Source organism: Vulpes vulpes, chromosome 15 (assembly GCF_048418805.1).
Source record: "Vulpes vulpes isolate BD-2025 chromosome 15, VulVul3, whole genome shotgun sequence".
Lineage (NCBI taxonomy): Eukaryota > Metazoa > Chordata > Mammalia > Carnivora > Canidae > Vulpes > Vulpes vulpes.
This window is the reverse complement of record NC_132794.1, coordinates 8,788,978-8,804,752: the sequence shown is the minus strand read 5'-3', so window position 1 is coordinate 8,804,752 and position 15,775 is coordinate 8,788,978. Positions and strand designations below refer to the sequence as shown.

At 43.0% G+C, this 15,775-nt stretch overlaps 1 protein-coding gene across 4 annotated transcripts in view; it reads left to right on the top strand.

Moving 5' to 3' along the window:
• The window catches only part of DOP1B (DOP1 leucine zipper like protein B), a 107,059-nt gene extending 102,650 nt beyond the window's left edge, over positions 1-4,409 (top strand). For all 4 annotated transcript variants that reach the window (XR_011997656.1, XM_072740746.1, XM_072740748.1 and 1 more), the window contains exons 34-37: positions 1,301-1,356; positions 1,574-1,735; positions 3,212-3,341; positions 3,886-4,409. Coding sequence is in view for 3 of the 4 variants with exons in the window: in XM_072740746.1 (XP_072596847.1) it covers positions 1,301-1,356; positions 1,574-1,735; positions 3,212-3,341; positions 3,886-4,137 (600 nt within the window). In the remaining variant the exon portion in view is untranslated. The remainder of the gene's footprint in view (positions 1-1,300; positions 1,357-1,573; positions 1,736-3,211; positions 3,342-3,885) is intronic.
• Positions 4,410-15,775: the final 11,366 nt, after the last annotated feature.

Below are 15,775 nucleotides of genomic sequence, written 5' to 3'. Positions count from 1 at the left end.
GCTGTTAACAACCATGAATCTCCAAAAGCACCATAAGTTTATGGGGAGGCTTTTAAGAGCAGCGCTTCTGAAATACTCCACACATTTAGTTATAAAGGGGCACCTGGGGGGCTCAGTCAGTTAAGCATCTACCTTCGGCTCAGGTCATGATCTCGAGGTGCTGGGCTCAAGCTGCATGTGGGGCTCCCTGCTCAGCAGAGTCTACTTCTCCCTCTGCCCCTTTCCCTCTTGCTCATTCTGTCTCTCTCTCTCTCTCTGTCTCTCTCTCTCTCAAATAAATAAATAAATAAATAAATAAATAAATAAATAAATAAATAAATAAAATCTTTAAAAAATAAAAATAGTCATGCAGCTATGCCATAAGATTCTGAACGCATATTCATGTATTCAGGAATATTTTCAAAATTCCTTTTGCAGGAATAATGTACTATTTCACATATATCTAATTTTATCTGAAAATGTTCAAGTTAGTAGCACATAGCATACATTCCCAGAAGTGAGATTGCCGGGTCATAGGGTAAATCTATTTTTAATTTTTGAGGAACCTGGGGATCCCTGGGTGGCTCAGTGGTTTAGCGCCTGCCTTCGACCCAGGGCATGATCCTGGAGTCCCGGGATCGAGTCCCGTATATGGCTTCCTGCATGGAGCCTGCTTCTCCCTCTGCCTGTGTCTCTGCCTCTTTCTCTATCTCTCATGAATAAATCAATAAAATCTTTAAAAAAAACTTGAGGAAACTCCATACTGCTTTCTGCAGCGGCTGCACCAGTTTGCATTCCCACTCACAGTGAATGTGAGTTCCTTTTTCTCCATGTCCTCATCGCCACTTGTCACTCATCTTTCTGATGCTAGCCATTCTGACAGGTGTGAGGATCTCTCACTGGGGTTTGTTTGGGTTTGGGGGTTTGTGTGTGTGTGTGTGTGTGTGTTGTTGTTGTTTTTTTTGTTGTTTTTTTGTTTTTTTGCACTTCACTGATGGTTGGCGATGCAGAGCATCTTTTCATGGACCCGTTGGCCATGATGTCTTCTTTAGAAAAATGTCTATTTAGGTCCTTAGCCTATTTTTAAATTAAATTATTTGCTTTTTTTGTTACTGAGTTGTATGAATTTCTTAAATATATTTTCAATATTAACCCCTTATCATATATTTGGTTGGCAAATATTTTTCCCCACCCTGTAGGTTGTCTTTTCGTTTTGCTGATTCTTTTGCTTTGTTATTGTGTATGGACATACACGTTTTAAACATTATGCTAGATCTAATCTCTCTCAAACAGTAAATTGAATTTATGTTTTCTTTTTAAGATTCAGATATTCATACAGCTTGAAGAAGATCTGAAAGAGGACGATGAATCGTTGAGGTAAGTTGTGCACAGGTCTGTGTGCATATGTGAGTGGATGTCACTCTATGATATAGGGTTATCTAACACTCAGTATTATTTTCTTGAAGTACTTGTGAAGGGACCAGCTATTTGACTGTTTCTTAAACGGAACAGCTTCTTATGGACGTTGCACAGGCAAATGGACTATAACATATGTGAACAAATTTGTAACACGAGTTTCTTTGCAAATTTATAGAAACAGCAACAAAATCAACAGAATGAAAGTTGCGGTTGCTGATGGAAATGGGCCTTCAATGGGGGAGATACCCCCAAGTGAACTGGTCTTATATTTATCGGCTTGCAAATTCTTGGACACAGCACTCTCTTTTCCACCTGACAAGATGCCGTTATTTCAAATGTAAGTCAGATAAGATCATGTGTCCTCTTTGAAATGGTGACTTTCCTTGTCAGCGCTTTCACTTGTTGTGTAGAGCGTGTGAAAAGCTATGGTAGGGGTTTCTAGTGGCCGATGAGAATACCGGGTTTCGGAGCGCTTACAACACCTGTGGTTTCCTCAATTTGTAGTGCTTTTGGATGAGTTTCTGTGGTATGTGCGTGTGTTCAGGGGGGTTGCTACTGAACGCTTATGAAACAAGGGTCAGGGACTGGTGGTTCTCACTGCATTTGTGTAGAGTGTCTGTCTGTTCATAATAAGTGGAACACGCTGTGTCCAGCTCACTTTGCCCCTATTGGCTTACATTTCCTGTAGGCTTAACACAGCTGCTCATATGGTTAATTTCGTGCCTGGCCCCAGATGCCACTTCTCTCTGTCCCATCCTCCTAAAGACAGGAGCCATGTAGAAATGTTTGTGGTTAAAGTGTGGGTTCTCTTTAACTGCATATTACAAAGTGAAAGAAGCAAATCTGAAATGACTATAGACTGTACGACTCCAACTCTGTGATAGTCTGGAAAAGGCAAAACTATGGAGACAGTAAAAAGGGGGTAATAAGAGAGAACACAGAGGACTTTTAGGACAGTGAAACTACTTTATTTGATACTATAATGGTGGATCCATGTCATTATCCCTTCATTCAAACCCATATAATGCACACCACCAAGATTGAGCCCTAAGGTAAACTCTGGACTTGGGATGGTAATGATGAGTCAATGTCAGTTCATCGATTGTAACAAATGTACCACTCTGGTGGGCGATGTTGATAATTGGGAAGGCATTGCGTGGCAGAGGAGGGCAGGGGGCATATAGACTTCTGCTCAATTGTGTCACAGACTTAAAACCACTCCAAAAAAGGAAGTTGGTTTTTTTTTTTAAGTGAGTTCTAATGTATGTAAATATGCATAGTGACATTGTTCATAATAAGTAAAAAGTGGAGAATATTTGAAGTCTATCTGTGTACAAGTGGACAAATAACATGTGATATATCCATACAATGAAATATTCAGCAGTAAAATGAAACAAAGTACTGACACGTCCTGGGTTATGAATGAACCTTGACAACATTATGTGAAGTGAAAGAAGCCAGTCACAATGACGAACCACATATTCTGTGAATCTGCTTATAGGAACTGTCCAGAATAAGAAAATATGGAGAGATAGAAGATGGGTTGGTGGTGGTCTAGATGAAGGGGGTGTAAGGGATTGAGGGATGATAGCTAAAGGGAGCAGAGATTCTTCTGGGGGTGGTGAAAATATCCTGAAGTTGATCATGGGTGATGGATAGACAATTCCGTGAATAAATGAAAAGCAATTAAATGCCACACTTCAAATGGGTGAATTATATTGTGTGTGAATTAGATTTCAATAAAAGTGTTTAAAAATCTTTCTGAAGTGGGCTCCAAGCCAACATGCCTGACCTCAGATTTTTTTTCGTCCAGCTACAGGTGGGCATTTGTTCCAGAAGTGGACACAGAGGGCCCTGCCTTCCCATCAGATCTAGAGGAGAATCACCAAGAATGCAAACCCCACACCGTTCGGATTCTAGAACTTCTCAAATTAAAATATGGGGTAACTGTCTTCCTTTTGGGCAATTTTCATTTGTGGCAGAGGGGAGAAAGTCTAGGTAGCGAGAGGAGTCCCTCATGCACCACTTGACTTTAATGACTGAATAATTTTCTCAAGTTCTTTGATCCATGTGTTAAAATAAATTCCATCCTGGCTTTTTCATTTATATGTCACTTTCTCGTCCCAGTTGCTGAGGTAAGCATCCAGGGTAACACGATCGCGGTCCTGTGGAAGTAGTTTTATACACAGAGTCCCCTGATTATGCAGACAAAGGACCTGCAGGAAGAATGGTGGGGGCCTGGGGGCCTGAAGCATGGGGGAGGGTCGGGGGTGGGGCGGCAAGGATGGCCTGGGCTGACATCCTATTGGAAACTATCAGTTGAAGACCAGAACTTAAGTTGATCTGGAAACTACCATTGCACTGGTAGTGAATGTTCGTGAAGCACCCACCTCCTTGGTTTTTGACACCTGCATGTACCTCACTTGCATCTCTAACCCTTAGCAAAGCCATATCATCCTTATGGGTTGTTGTGGGGGCTTTTTGCAGGAAGTTGGCAGCTCTGATGAAATCACCATGAAGAATGAATTCCCCCTTCTGCGCCAACATTCTGTCTCCAGCATTAGGCAATTGATGCCATTCTTCGAGACTCTAAATTGTGCTTTTAAAACCCAGAGTAAACTGCCTGCTGACACCCGAGGACCTCCAGCCCTGGAGTTTCCTGTCACAGATAGTCCCAGGGTCTTACAACAACTGGAAGACTGTGTTGAATATGATTTTTTGGAACATCTGGAATCTTAACCGCATAAGACAGAATGTGTTTCAAATCCATTTACTGATACTTCTGTGAAAACCAGGATGTGTTCTAAACAAGAAAGGGGCCAGGAAGATGCTTTTAAAGAAGTCTAACTCAATTTTGAAGGTCGATTTCAGATAATTTTCTCTTGGGCAACAAAACACACCTCTCTAAATGCCTTGTAATATATTTGGATCTGATTGTTTCTTCCTCAATTTATGTAAAGAAAATAAAATTAATATATCCTCTAATGCTAACACAAAATTTGTAATATGAAGTAGAGTGTGAAGGTTGTTTTCTTTGTTGATGTAGAAATGTGGGCTGTGTCAGTATATTTCTCTAAAAGTTTACACTTGTTGAATATTACTTTTAACCTTTCACACATAATGTCCTTTAAAGCAGTTATCTTGGTGTCACATTTTAAAGCCAAAGTATATTATTTTCTGAAAATAACAATTGCCTATTGACTATTCAGCAGCAGAGAGGGCTTGAAGATACCACACTGTGCTTTACTCTTGCCCATTAAAATCACATGGATGTTGAGCCTGGGTGGTTCAGTCAGTTAATGACCTGACTCTTGATTTCGGCTCAGGTCATGATCTCAGGGTCATGAGATCGAGCCCCAGGTCAGGCTTCATGTTCAGAGCAGGGTCTACTTGGGATTCTTTTCCCCTCCCTCTCCCTTCCCCGTCCCTACCCCTCTTGTGTGCATGTGCACTCACTTGCTCGCTGGCTCTCAAGTAAATATTTTTAAAAAATCATTTGTTAAGGGGTATCTGGCTGGCTCAGTCAGTGGAGCATGTGACTTTTGATCCTTGGGGTCATGAATTCGAGCTCCACGTCGAGTGTAGGATTAGAAATAAATGCTTTTAAAAAAATAGTGTTAAAATCACAGTGTATCCAGCTTTAGAAGAAATACACACTTTTCAAAACTCTGACAGCTGTAACCTTAGTTATGTACCACGACGTGCTTTGCCAGCACTTTCCATTTAATATAAATCAATCAATGTTGTCATGGAGCCTTTAATGCCTGAAGTGACTGTCAGGGAAACTGACCCTTTGGACTCTTCCCTCATACTCTCTCCTTCCTGGGATCTCTTTACCACGTCGGGGACATCATTGTTCATTAAAATAATCCCTTTCTAAGCACGGCCTCCTCTCTCCTGGCAGCAGGTCTCCCCACTCTCCCCGAGCCTCTCTATTTTATGCCAGCTACCCTATTTAGAGTCCTGGCTCGGCGCCCCTGCTCTGCTGTGGTAGCCTGAACACTGCCAGGGAGCGTGGCTTGCCTTCCAGACTTGCCTACCTCATGTCCCCTTTTCAGCCTCCAGAGCGTTGCATGGAATCACTCCCCAAGCCAGATGATGTGTACGAGGCCTCACGCACGCTCTCCTGTCCATCTTTTCTGTAAACCAGGGTGTTCTGGAATTTGGCCAGCATTATTGGTGAAGTTTCTCCTAACATCCTACTGCTTACTGGTTTGTGTGCAGTGCAGAAGCACTTTGCGTCATTAGCCCCAAAATAGGATTTGGGGAGCACAGAACTACCCAATTCCCTAAGTAAGAGCTAAAAAGAAGAAAAAAGCACTGCTAGAAATATAGGATTCGTACAAATATGTGTTAAAGTGACATGAAAATTGGGGCACCTGGGTGGGTGGCTCAGTCGGCTAAGTGTCTTTCCTTGGGCTCAGGTCATGATCCTGGGGTCCTGCCTGGGATCAAGTCTTGCATTGGGCTCCCTGCTCAACGGGGAGTCTACTGCTCTCTCTCTACCCCTCCCCATCACTCATTCTCTCTCTCTCTCTCTCTCTCTCTCTCTCTCTCTCTCTCCCAAATAAAATCTTTGAATAAAAATTTTTAAAAATAAGTGAAAATTATGGTTTTTTGCACATAAGGGGATATCTTTAAAAACATTTTAAGTTTGGTCACTGAAAAAAATTTTTTTTTAATTTTTTTAAATTTAAAACTTTAAATTTTAAAGTTTTAAACCACTGAGCCACTGGGTGGCTCAGTGGTTGAGCATCTGCCTTCGGCTCAGGCCATGATCCCAGGGTCCTGGGATCGACTCCCACATCAGGCTCCCTGCATGGAGCCTGCTTCCTGCCTGTGTCTCTCCCTCTCTCTCTTTCTGTCTCTCATGAATAAATAAATAAAAATGAATAAATAAAGACTTTATTAATTTATTCATGAGAGACACAGGCAGAGACACAGGCAGAGGGAGAAGCAGGCTCCCTGCGAGGACCCAGATTTGAGACTCCATCCCAGGACCCTGGGATCATGACCTGAGCTGAAGGTAGACGCTCAACCACTGAGCCACTCCGGTACCTCTGGTCACTGATATTTTAAATATTGAAGTGTAGAATTATAAATCCTGGGTATTTATACTGTGAGTTAGCTTTAATTCAGATTGTGAGGAGATAACCATCGGCTGATTAATAGTTATGATCAGGGTATGTGCATATGTTCATATATCAAAATTTACAACAAAACTAATAACGTCATCAGCTGTCATGCCATGAAAGGCAGCTCTTGTATCAGTACTTAGGTTTACAATTTTTCATTGTTCTTTTCCTCCCCAATATCTAAAATAGCTAAATGGCCTCTGAAAATACCATATGTCATTTAATCCTTACTTATTAAATGGAAATCTTAAAAGACCAGGATTCAACAACACATCCCTAGGTTTCTCCTAGAACACTAAAGATGTTTTACAAACATGACATACATCTAAATCTTTAGTTTGCATCTACCACAGCAGTTGAGGATATGAGCTCTGAAGACAACTTGCCCTGGGTGTGACATTTCCTTCCCCACATGATAACTTGGGCAAAACTTTGTGTCTCAGTCTTCTCATCTATAAAATGGGAATATCAAAATGTAACTATATCTTAGGGTTGTAGAAACTAATCCTGTCTGTGCCACCTTTGTGATCTAGAAACGGTTTTGATCACAGATCAGTAAGAAAGCCTGTGTGCCCTCAACCCCCCAATGTCTGAAAGCATGAGGAAAAACCAAGATTAATAGTTCTGATATTTTCTTCTTCCCAACAGAGAGCCTTCTGCTTCCCACTTTGGAGCCAACCGCTCTGACTCCATTCCTCCCCAAAGGAGTTGGTGCTCTGTGTCTAGCCTTTATGCACTGAGCCTAGGGCAAGGAGTGTGCAGGGGGAGGTGGGGCTTGCCAAGAGTGGCCACAGCACACGAGAACAGACTGATGCTCCAACAGCAGAGTTTTGAACACCTAGAGCTGCAGGCAGTGTTGGAAGAATAGTGCCTGTGCTTGGGGTGAAATGATCCTTAACTACTGGGGTGCTCTCCAGGGGCCAGCAAGTGCCCAGTGCATCACCTGCCTCATTTTCTTTCTTCCAACCTCTTAAGGAAGTAGGGGCTCACCCCCTTCTACAAGTTCAGCAGAACCAGGAAACAAAACCTAGGTCCGTCTCCCTCTAGAACCCTATGTTCTCAAGAGAAACCGAGAGGAAATCCCTGAGGTGGCTACTGCTCTTTGGTAACATGTGGAAGGCAGTCTCTGAAACTACCTCGCCCATTTATGACTTCCTGCAAAACCAGCTTGCAGAAGGGGCACGGCCCAGCTCCTTGCTCTGAAGGTGTGGTGAGATGAGTTTTAGAGAACAAGCCTCACTTCCCATTAGTCTACATTATGCCCAGTTGAATTAGGAGTAGAAGTAGCTAGATTCGTGGGAGTCATTGATGAAGGCTGTACTTAAACGTTTTGAACAACTCCCTGGGAGACCAGACAAAATTCTGTGTCATTGGAATAAAATGCTTTGGGGGTAAGACAGGGCCTGCTAGGAGGGATTACTTGCAGTTCAGTGAGGCATACAAACCAATGAACATGCAAATCCCAACACTTTCAAAGAAGAGAATATGATTAGGAGCATGATGTGGGCCAACTAAGGAGTCTCCCCATTCTACATGAAGGAACAGCTGGGCTTGTGAGCGTGATGTTAGCGTCCTATGTATGTGATCATGTTTCCATATTGTGTTAAGTCATGTAGCGATCATTCCAGACCGGTCGTTCAATCCTCTTCAACCAGACTTGGTGCTGTCTCTGAAGCTCGGAGTGAAGGGGATCCCTTCAAGCATTTTTGAGGATGCATAGGAGTGTCCTGAGGTTAGAAATCTGTCAGTTAGAATCCAGCAAAGCAACTATGCTCAGCAAGGGTCTCTCCCACTCTTATGGGCACGAGACCCACCTGAAGAGCTTGCTAACTTGCAGAATGCCAGGCATCCTCCCTGGAGTGTCTAAATCAGTAGATGGGATGACATTCAGGAATGTGCATGTGTCCCTGATGTTTATAGCAGCAATGTCCACAATAGCCAAACTGTGGAAGGAGCCTCGGTGTCCATCGAAAGATGAATGGATAGAGAAGATGTGGTCTATGTATACAATGGAATATTCCTCAGCCATTAGAAACGACAAACACCCACCATTTGCTTCGACGTGGAGGACCTGGAGGGAGGCCTCCAGGGAGCCCAATGTGGGACTTGATGGAGGGTATTATGCTGAGTGAAATAAGTCAATAGGAAAAGGACAAACATTATATGGTCTCATTCATTTGGGGAATATAAAAATTAGTGAAAGGGAATAAAGCGAAAGGAGAGAAAATGAGTGAAAATATCAGTGAAGGTGACAAAACATGAGATACCCCTAACTCTGGGAAATGAACAAGGGGTAGTGGAAGGGGGGGTTAGCAGGGGGGTTGGGGTGACTGGGTGATGGGCACTGAGGGGGGCACTTGGTGGGATGAGCACTGGGTGTTATGCTGTATGTTGGCAAATTGAACTCCAATTTAAAAAAAAAAAGGAATGTGCATGTGTAATCAAGTTGTTTCAGTCCCAGGTGCTTCCTGGACCATTCTCGGAGAGTTTTCAGAGCAATTTATTCATAAATGTGATGACTTTTATGGAAACCAGCAAGGCTGAGCCTGTTTGGCTACTTCTCATACCATATAGGTAGCTCTTTTTTTTTTTTTAAGATTTTATTTATTTATTCATGAGAGACACCGAGACAGGCAGAGACATAGGGAGAGGGAGAAGCAGGCTTCTCACAGCGAGCCCAGTGTGGGACTTGATCCCTGGACCCTGGATCCCTCAATCCCTGGATCATGCCCCAAGCCGAAGGTATCACTCAACCGCTGAGCAGTTGTCCCTCCCATATAGGTAGCCCTTTCCAAGTGGTTCTCCATCTAAATCAAATAAGTCTACCTTTAAGCCAAGGGGAAAAGGAAATAGACTTCAAAATTATGTAGGTCTAGAAAGAGAGTAAGGTAGTTCCCCAAAGAGTTAAAAATAGAATTATCATATGATCCAGCAATTCTACTAAGAAGAACTGAAAGCAGGGTCTCAGATGCTTGTACACCCACGTTCATGGCAGCATTGCCACAATAGCCAAGAGGTGGAAATGACCCAAGATCCAATGACAGATGAATGCATAACACAATGTGGTCCATACACACAATGGAATATTAGTCAGTCTTAAAAAGGTAGGAAATTCTCACACCTGCTACAACATGGACAAACCTTGAGGAGGTCATGGTAAGTATACCAGTCACAGAAGGACAAATGTATAATTCCACTTGCACAAGGGACCTGAAATAGCCAAGGTCGTAGACAAAAAGTAGAATGGTGGGTATGGGGGTTTGGGGCGGGGGTGGGGGGTGGGGAGTTAGTGTTTAATGGGTATTGCATTTCAGTTTGGAATGATGAAAAAGCTCTGGAGCTGGATAGTGGTGATGGGGACACAACAATGTGAGTAAAATTAATGTCCCCTGATTGGACATCTGAAAAAGGGTTAAAATGGCAAATTTAATGTTCTGTATATGTTACCCCAATAACATTTTTAACACAAAAACAAAAATCCTGGGAGTTTAAAGTGAGGGCATGGGAGACAGCTGGGGTTCCCCCTTATAGGAGAAGCAAACATCTGTCTCATCCTGGGTTCCCCTGCCCAAAGTCAACCAGAGGCAGTTGGGAGGTGGAAAATGAAGGAGAAACTTGCCTGTCCATGTTTTGGCTCTGAAAGAAAGAAGTCACTTAACATGTTACACCAAGTTGAAATTGAAATAATGACTCTTGGGACCTGGAGGCCTCTCAGCTGTCTCTTCTGTCTCCTCCAACCACTCAGTGTTACTTATCTCATGCATTTCTTCCATATGTCATTCCAACAGCTTGGTACTATTTTCTCCTCTTTTCACCTGGCAAGTCCTGCTCAAGTCATTTATTTAACAAATATACGGGAGCCAGTTTTTGAGATCCAAACTCCTCAGTCTTGCTTCTTTCTACAGTTCCCCAGACCCCCCTGAGGCACCTGGTCACAGGGTGGCCCTATTAAAGCACATACTAATGGCATAGCCCATCACTGGCTGCAAGGCAAGTGCCCCTCTTGTGGAAGAGACAAGAGGCATGGGGTCCTTTGGGGTCTGGCATATATAGGCAGCCCGAGATAACTAAATGAAAAACATTAAAGGTTGATTTTTCTGATAAAGATGGCGCCTGAGGAGGAACCAAGGGGAGGAAACCAAGTTTGAATGAATGAAGTAATTTGTAGGACTAGATAGCTGGGGGCTCAGGGAACACTTTGGCTCCAAACTTTGACCCCCCCATCACTCTACTAACCACCTCCCTGTTGCCTCACTGACCACCCAGTATTGGTTGCATGAGGATGCTTGGCTTGGCTTGCTTTCCCCACGCTTCCCTGCTGGTCCCTGAACTGCTCAATTCCACAGAGTCAGCCCAACCCACCTGAAAAATATGTGAGGACTGCTCTTTCTGTCTTCACTGAGCTTGTCTCAATTCTTACTGGACCCTTTGACAACAAAGCATGGCTGTGCTGTACGGAGGGTGAACACTTGACCCTGGGCTCTACTGTAGTGTGTGGAGAGCTCTTTGTGTTAAGGTGAAGATACTATCTTAACTAATAAGCACTTGATTGTATCTCCTTTCATGTTTCTGTCCTAATTGTTTTATGTTTGTTTCTGAATCTAAGCCAGGTTAATCTAATTGTTAAGGAATCTAAATCCTTCAGGAAACAGGCAAATTGTTTAACACGATTGAGAGAGGTGGAGCTTGTGGCTAATTGAAATGCATGATTAGCTTAAAGGCAATCAAACTCAATAAAAAATTAATATATATACGCGTCAAGGAGTGCTTGGCTGGCTGTCAATAGAGCGAGTGACCCACGATTTTGAGGTTGTGGGTTCGAGCCCTTGTTCCTGCTCACTCTCTCTAAAATAAATGAATCTTTCTTTAAAAATCACATCAACTTTGACTTCTTTGTAATAAAGATTTCCATGCAAGCTTGGGTTTGTCTAATACCAGCACCAGAGGGGTGTGGTGGGGCATTTACTTTCCTGTAAAATGTCCTTTATATCAACCTGGTGTAAGCTTAGCCTGTACATGTTTGCCTCACATTTTTTTCGACATGAGTAAGCCTTGAGAATGTAGAATTCCACAGTATGCTCAAGTGTGTGAAAAAAAAGGGAGTCAGGGACAAGAATTTGTATGTATAGGTAGGTAAGCACTTGCTTATACGTGAGTTTACGGTCTATGTCTTTTGTTGCCCTAACAAATTACCACAAACTTAGTGGCTTAGATGACAGATATTTCTTCTCTTCCAGTTCTGGAGGCCAGATGTCTGAAATAAGTTTCACTGGGTTGAAACCAAGGTGTCTGCTGGGCCACGTTCCCTCCTTCTGTTAACTCTGGGGACTCTAGAATGGAATCGCCTGGACTTTCCCAGCTTCTAGAACTGCATTCCTTGCACTCTCTGGCTCAAGGCCCCTTCCAAATTTTCAAAACCCGCAAGCAGCATAGCATTTTCAAGTCTCTCTCTGTGCAGAGGTCAAATAACCTTTCTATGACCCCGTCTCCCTCTGCCTCTTTTATAAAGACATTTGGGATTGTATCTAGGGCCCATCCACATAATCCAGACTAATCTCATCTCAAAATCAAAGTTTACTAAGCAAGCAGCACATAGCTAATAAATGAGGAAGTTGGATGTAGGCCTAGATTGACATGGCTCTATACTACCAAATTAAAATTCTATTTTGCTTTTCACAAAGCTCTAGTAGAGACTCATCAAGTTGATTTCACAACTCACAAATGGGCCACAATTTAACAAACACAGCCTTGAGGGGATGCCTGGGTGGCTCAGCGGTTTGGTGCCTGCCTTTGGCCCAGGGTGCGATGCCGAGTCCCAGGATCGAGTCCCGCGTCAGGCTCCTGGCATGGAGCCTGCTTCTCCCTCCTCCTGTGTCTCTGCCTCTCTCTCTCTCTCTATGTCTATCATAAATAATAAATAAATATTTAAAAAAAAAACAACAAACACAGCCTTGAGAACATAAATTCTCTATATTGTTGACCCCTCCATCCTTAGGGCCCTGACATTGATAAACATGAAGAAAGCTCTCAAAAAGACTTGATGAGGGTGCCTGGGTGGCTCAGTAGGTTAAGTATCTGCCTTTAGCTCAGGTCATTATCCCAGGGTCCTGGGATCAAGTCCTGGCTGGGCTCCTTGCTCAGCAGGAAGCCTGCTTCTCCCTCTCCCTCTCCCCTTCCCTCTGCTCTGGGGTACTCTCTATCTTGCCCTCTCTCTCACAAAGATAAATAAATATAAATGTTTTTTAAAATAGAAAAATAATTTAAGAAAAATAATTAATGAAAAAGCCTCTTACATAACAATCTTAATGTGGGAGGAAACAAATTTTCCAGGGCAGGGCATTACAAGTGCTAGGTGATTCACATTATATCATCTACCCAATGGTGAGTTGTAAGGGTGACAACAAAAGATTTTTTTTTTTAAGGATTTTGTTTATTTACTTGAAAGAGAGCACAGAAGGAGAGGGAGAAGCAGGTCCCCCGCTGAGCAGGGAGCTCGATGCAAGGTTCGATTCCAGGACCCTGAGATCATGACCTGAGCTGAAGGCAGGTGCTCAACCAACTGAGCTGTCCAGGTGCCCCTAATCATCTTCTCATTTGTGCAGATCATCCTCAACTTACGATAAAGTTACCTTCCAATAAACCCATCATAAGCTGAAAATATCGTAAGTTGAAAATGCATACTGAATGTTGTAGCTTAGCCTAGTATCACCTTAAATGTGCTCAGAACACTTATGTTAGCCCACAGTTGGACAAAATCATCTAATGCAGAGCCTATTTTATAAGAAAGTATTGGATATTTCATGTAATTTATTAAATACCATACTGAAAGTGAAAAATGGGTTGTTGGGGTGCAATGGTTGTAAGTGTATAGAGGTTGTTTATTCACCCTGATAGTATGGTTGATAGGGAACTACAGCTCGATGCTATTCAGCATCAGGAGAGAGGATCATACCAGATATCACTAGCCCAGTGTTAATCTTAAAAATAAAATAAAAACTGCCAGTTATTCTACTAGTAAAAATGGGCTTACTCAAGAATAAAAGAGAACTGTAACCCAGGACAAACAAGTTGCAGTAAGACCCATAGTTGAGTCCAGAGAATAAAGGGGAAGTATCCCTTTTTAAGGAGAAAAGGGGTAAGTTGAGAAGGCTTGTTGTAGGGCAGCCCAGGTGGCTTAGTGGTTTAGCGCCGTCTTCAGCCCAGGGCCTGATCCTGGAGGCCTCAGGGATTGAGTCCCATGTCCGGCTCCCTGCATGGAGCCTGCTTCTCCCTCTGCCTGTGTCTCTCATAAATAAAAAAAAAAAAAAAAAAAAAAAAAAAAAGAAGGCTTGTTATAAACTCAAAAGTCCACTGGAGTAAACTGGGAGTTAAAAATAGTGGCTTCTGGGGATCCCTGGGTGGCGCAGTGGTTTGGCGCCTGCCTTTGGCCCAGGGCGTGATCCTGGAGACCCAGGATTGAGTCCCACATCAGGCTCCTGGTGCATGGAGCCTGCTTCTCCCTCTGCCTGTGTCTCTGCCTCTCTCTCCTCTCTCTCTCTCTCTCTCTCTCTCTGTGTGTGACTATCATAAATAAATAAAGAAAAAAATATTTAAAAAAAATAGTGGCTTCTTGGCTGAGCTGTTTCAGAGGTGTGGGAGATAAGGGTTTCTTCTTTCCCCCAGAGGATAGTAAAGTAGCACTAAGGAGCAAAGTCAAGTCCGGGTAATGTTAAATTGATCTCTTCCTGTTAGGTCTGTGATTGATAAGGATTGATAAGAATTGGTAGCGTAGGAGAGAGGTTCCCCTGTGGAAGCTGGAACTCCACTTTAGTGAAGTTTCCGGTTATTAATTTTCACACAAGTCAAAGAGCAAAATTCAAAATTCCAAGTACAGTTAGTTTGTTTCTTTCTTTTTCTTTCTTTTCCTTTTCTTTCTTCTTTCTCTTTTTTTTCTTTCTTTCTTTTCTCTTTCTTTCTTTTCTTTTTAATATTGCATTTATTTATTTGAGAGAGAGTACAGAGAGAAAGAGAAAAAAACACAAGCAGGGGGAGGGGCAGAGGAAGAGGAAGAAACAGACTCCATGTTGAGCAGGGAGCAGAATGCAGGGCTCAATCCCAGGACTCAGATCAATCCCAGGACTCAGAGATCATGACCAGAGCCAAAAGCAGCCCCTTAACCAAGTGAGCCACCCAAGCACCCCCTAAGTACATTTTCTACGGAATGCATATCATTTCTACACCATGGTAAAATTGACAAATCCTAAGCAGAATTATGGCAAGTGGGGAGACCATCTGAATTGGAAATAATAATTTAGCATATAGGCTAGATTAATGTATACCAAATTGTTTATATGTTCTCGTGAAGAGATTGGGGGTAAATTTCATGTTTTATATTTCCGTATTATTTGAATTCTTACCACTGGCTGGCTCAGGTCATGAGCCCAGGGCCCTGGGATCCAGTCCCACCTAAGGCTCCCTGCTCAGCGGGGAGTCTATTTCTCCCCCTCCCACTCCCAGTGCTTGTGCTCTTTCAGTCTCTCAGTCAAATAAAGTCATCAAAAAAATTCATCACAGTAAAAAATGCAATAGGTGGGGGAGTGGGTGGGAGAAATCTGTTAACTGGTTTGGCCTTTTTAGAAATAAATAAATAAATAAATAAATAAATAAATAAATAAATACAAACAAACAAACAAAAACCAGTGTTGGAGGCCTAACATGTGCTTAAACTTCCCCCCCCAAAATCAGGACAAATAAAGAGATAAAAGGAAAAACAAAAAGCAAAAAGCCCAAAATGGGCATTTAAAAAAAGCAAACAAAAACCTTTCCATCATCCTGTCTTCCCTGCGGTCGGAAACAGCCCTAGACCGGGTTCTGCATCCTACTCACTTAGCCCAATACCGGCTGCACGTCGACACTAAGTGTGCATGAGCGGAAGGCCCCTTCCCCAGGACCGAGGATGGGGACTTCCAGCGCGAACCCAAAATGCCCAAAATCTACACTTTTCGTTAACAAGGTTTCTTCTGCTGCTTCTTCTTTTTTTTTTTTTAAGTTTATTGTTATTTTTTAAAAATTCTTTGGTTAACAAGGTTTCAAATCACATTGACACAGGTGGGCAAGGGATGGCTTTTCCCCTCCCCGAGGGCACCTTTCGGGGCTCGGAACTCCGGACCCTCCAGGTGTCAAGCCCCGCCGGCCTCACGCATGCGCCCTTGCCCCCAGGGCCCAACGCTTCTCCCCAGTTCCTCCGGGCTTCCAGCCGCCGC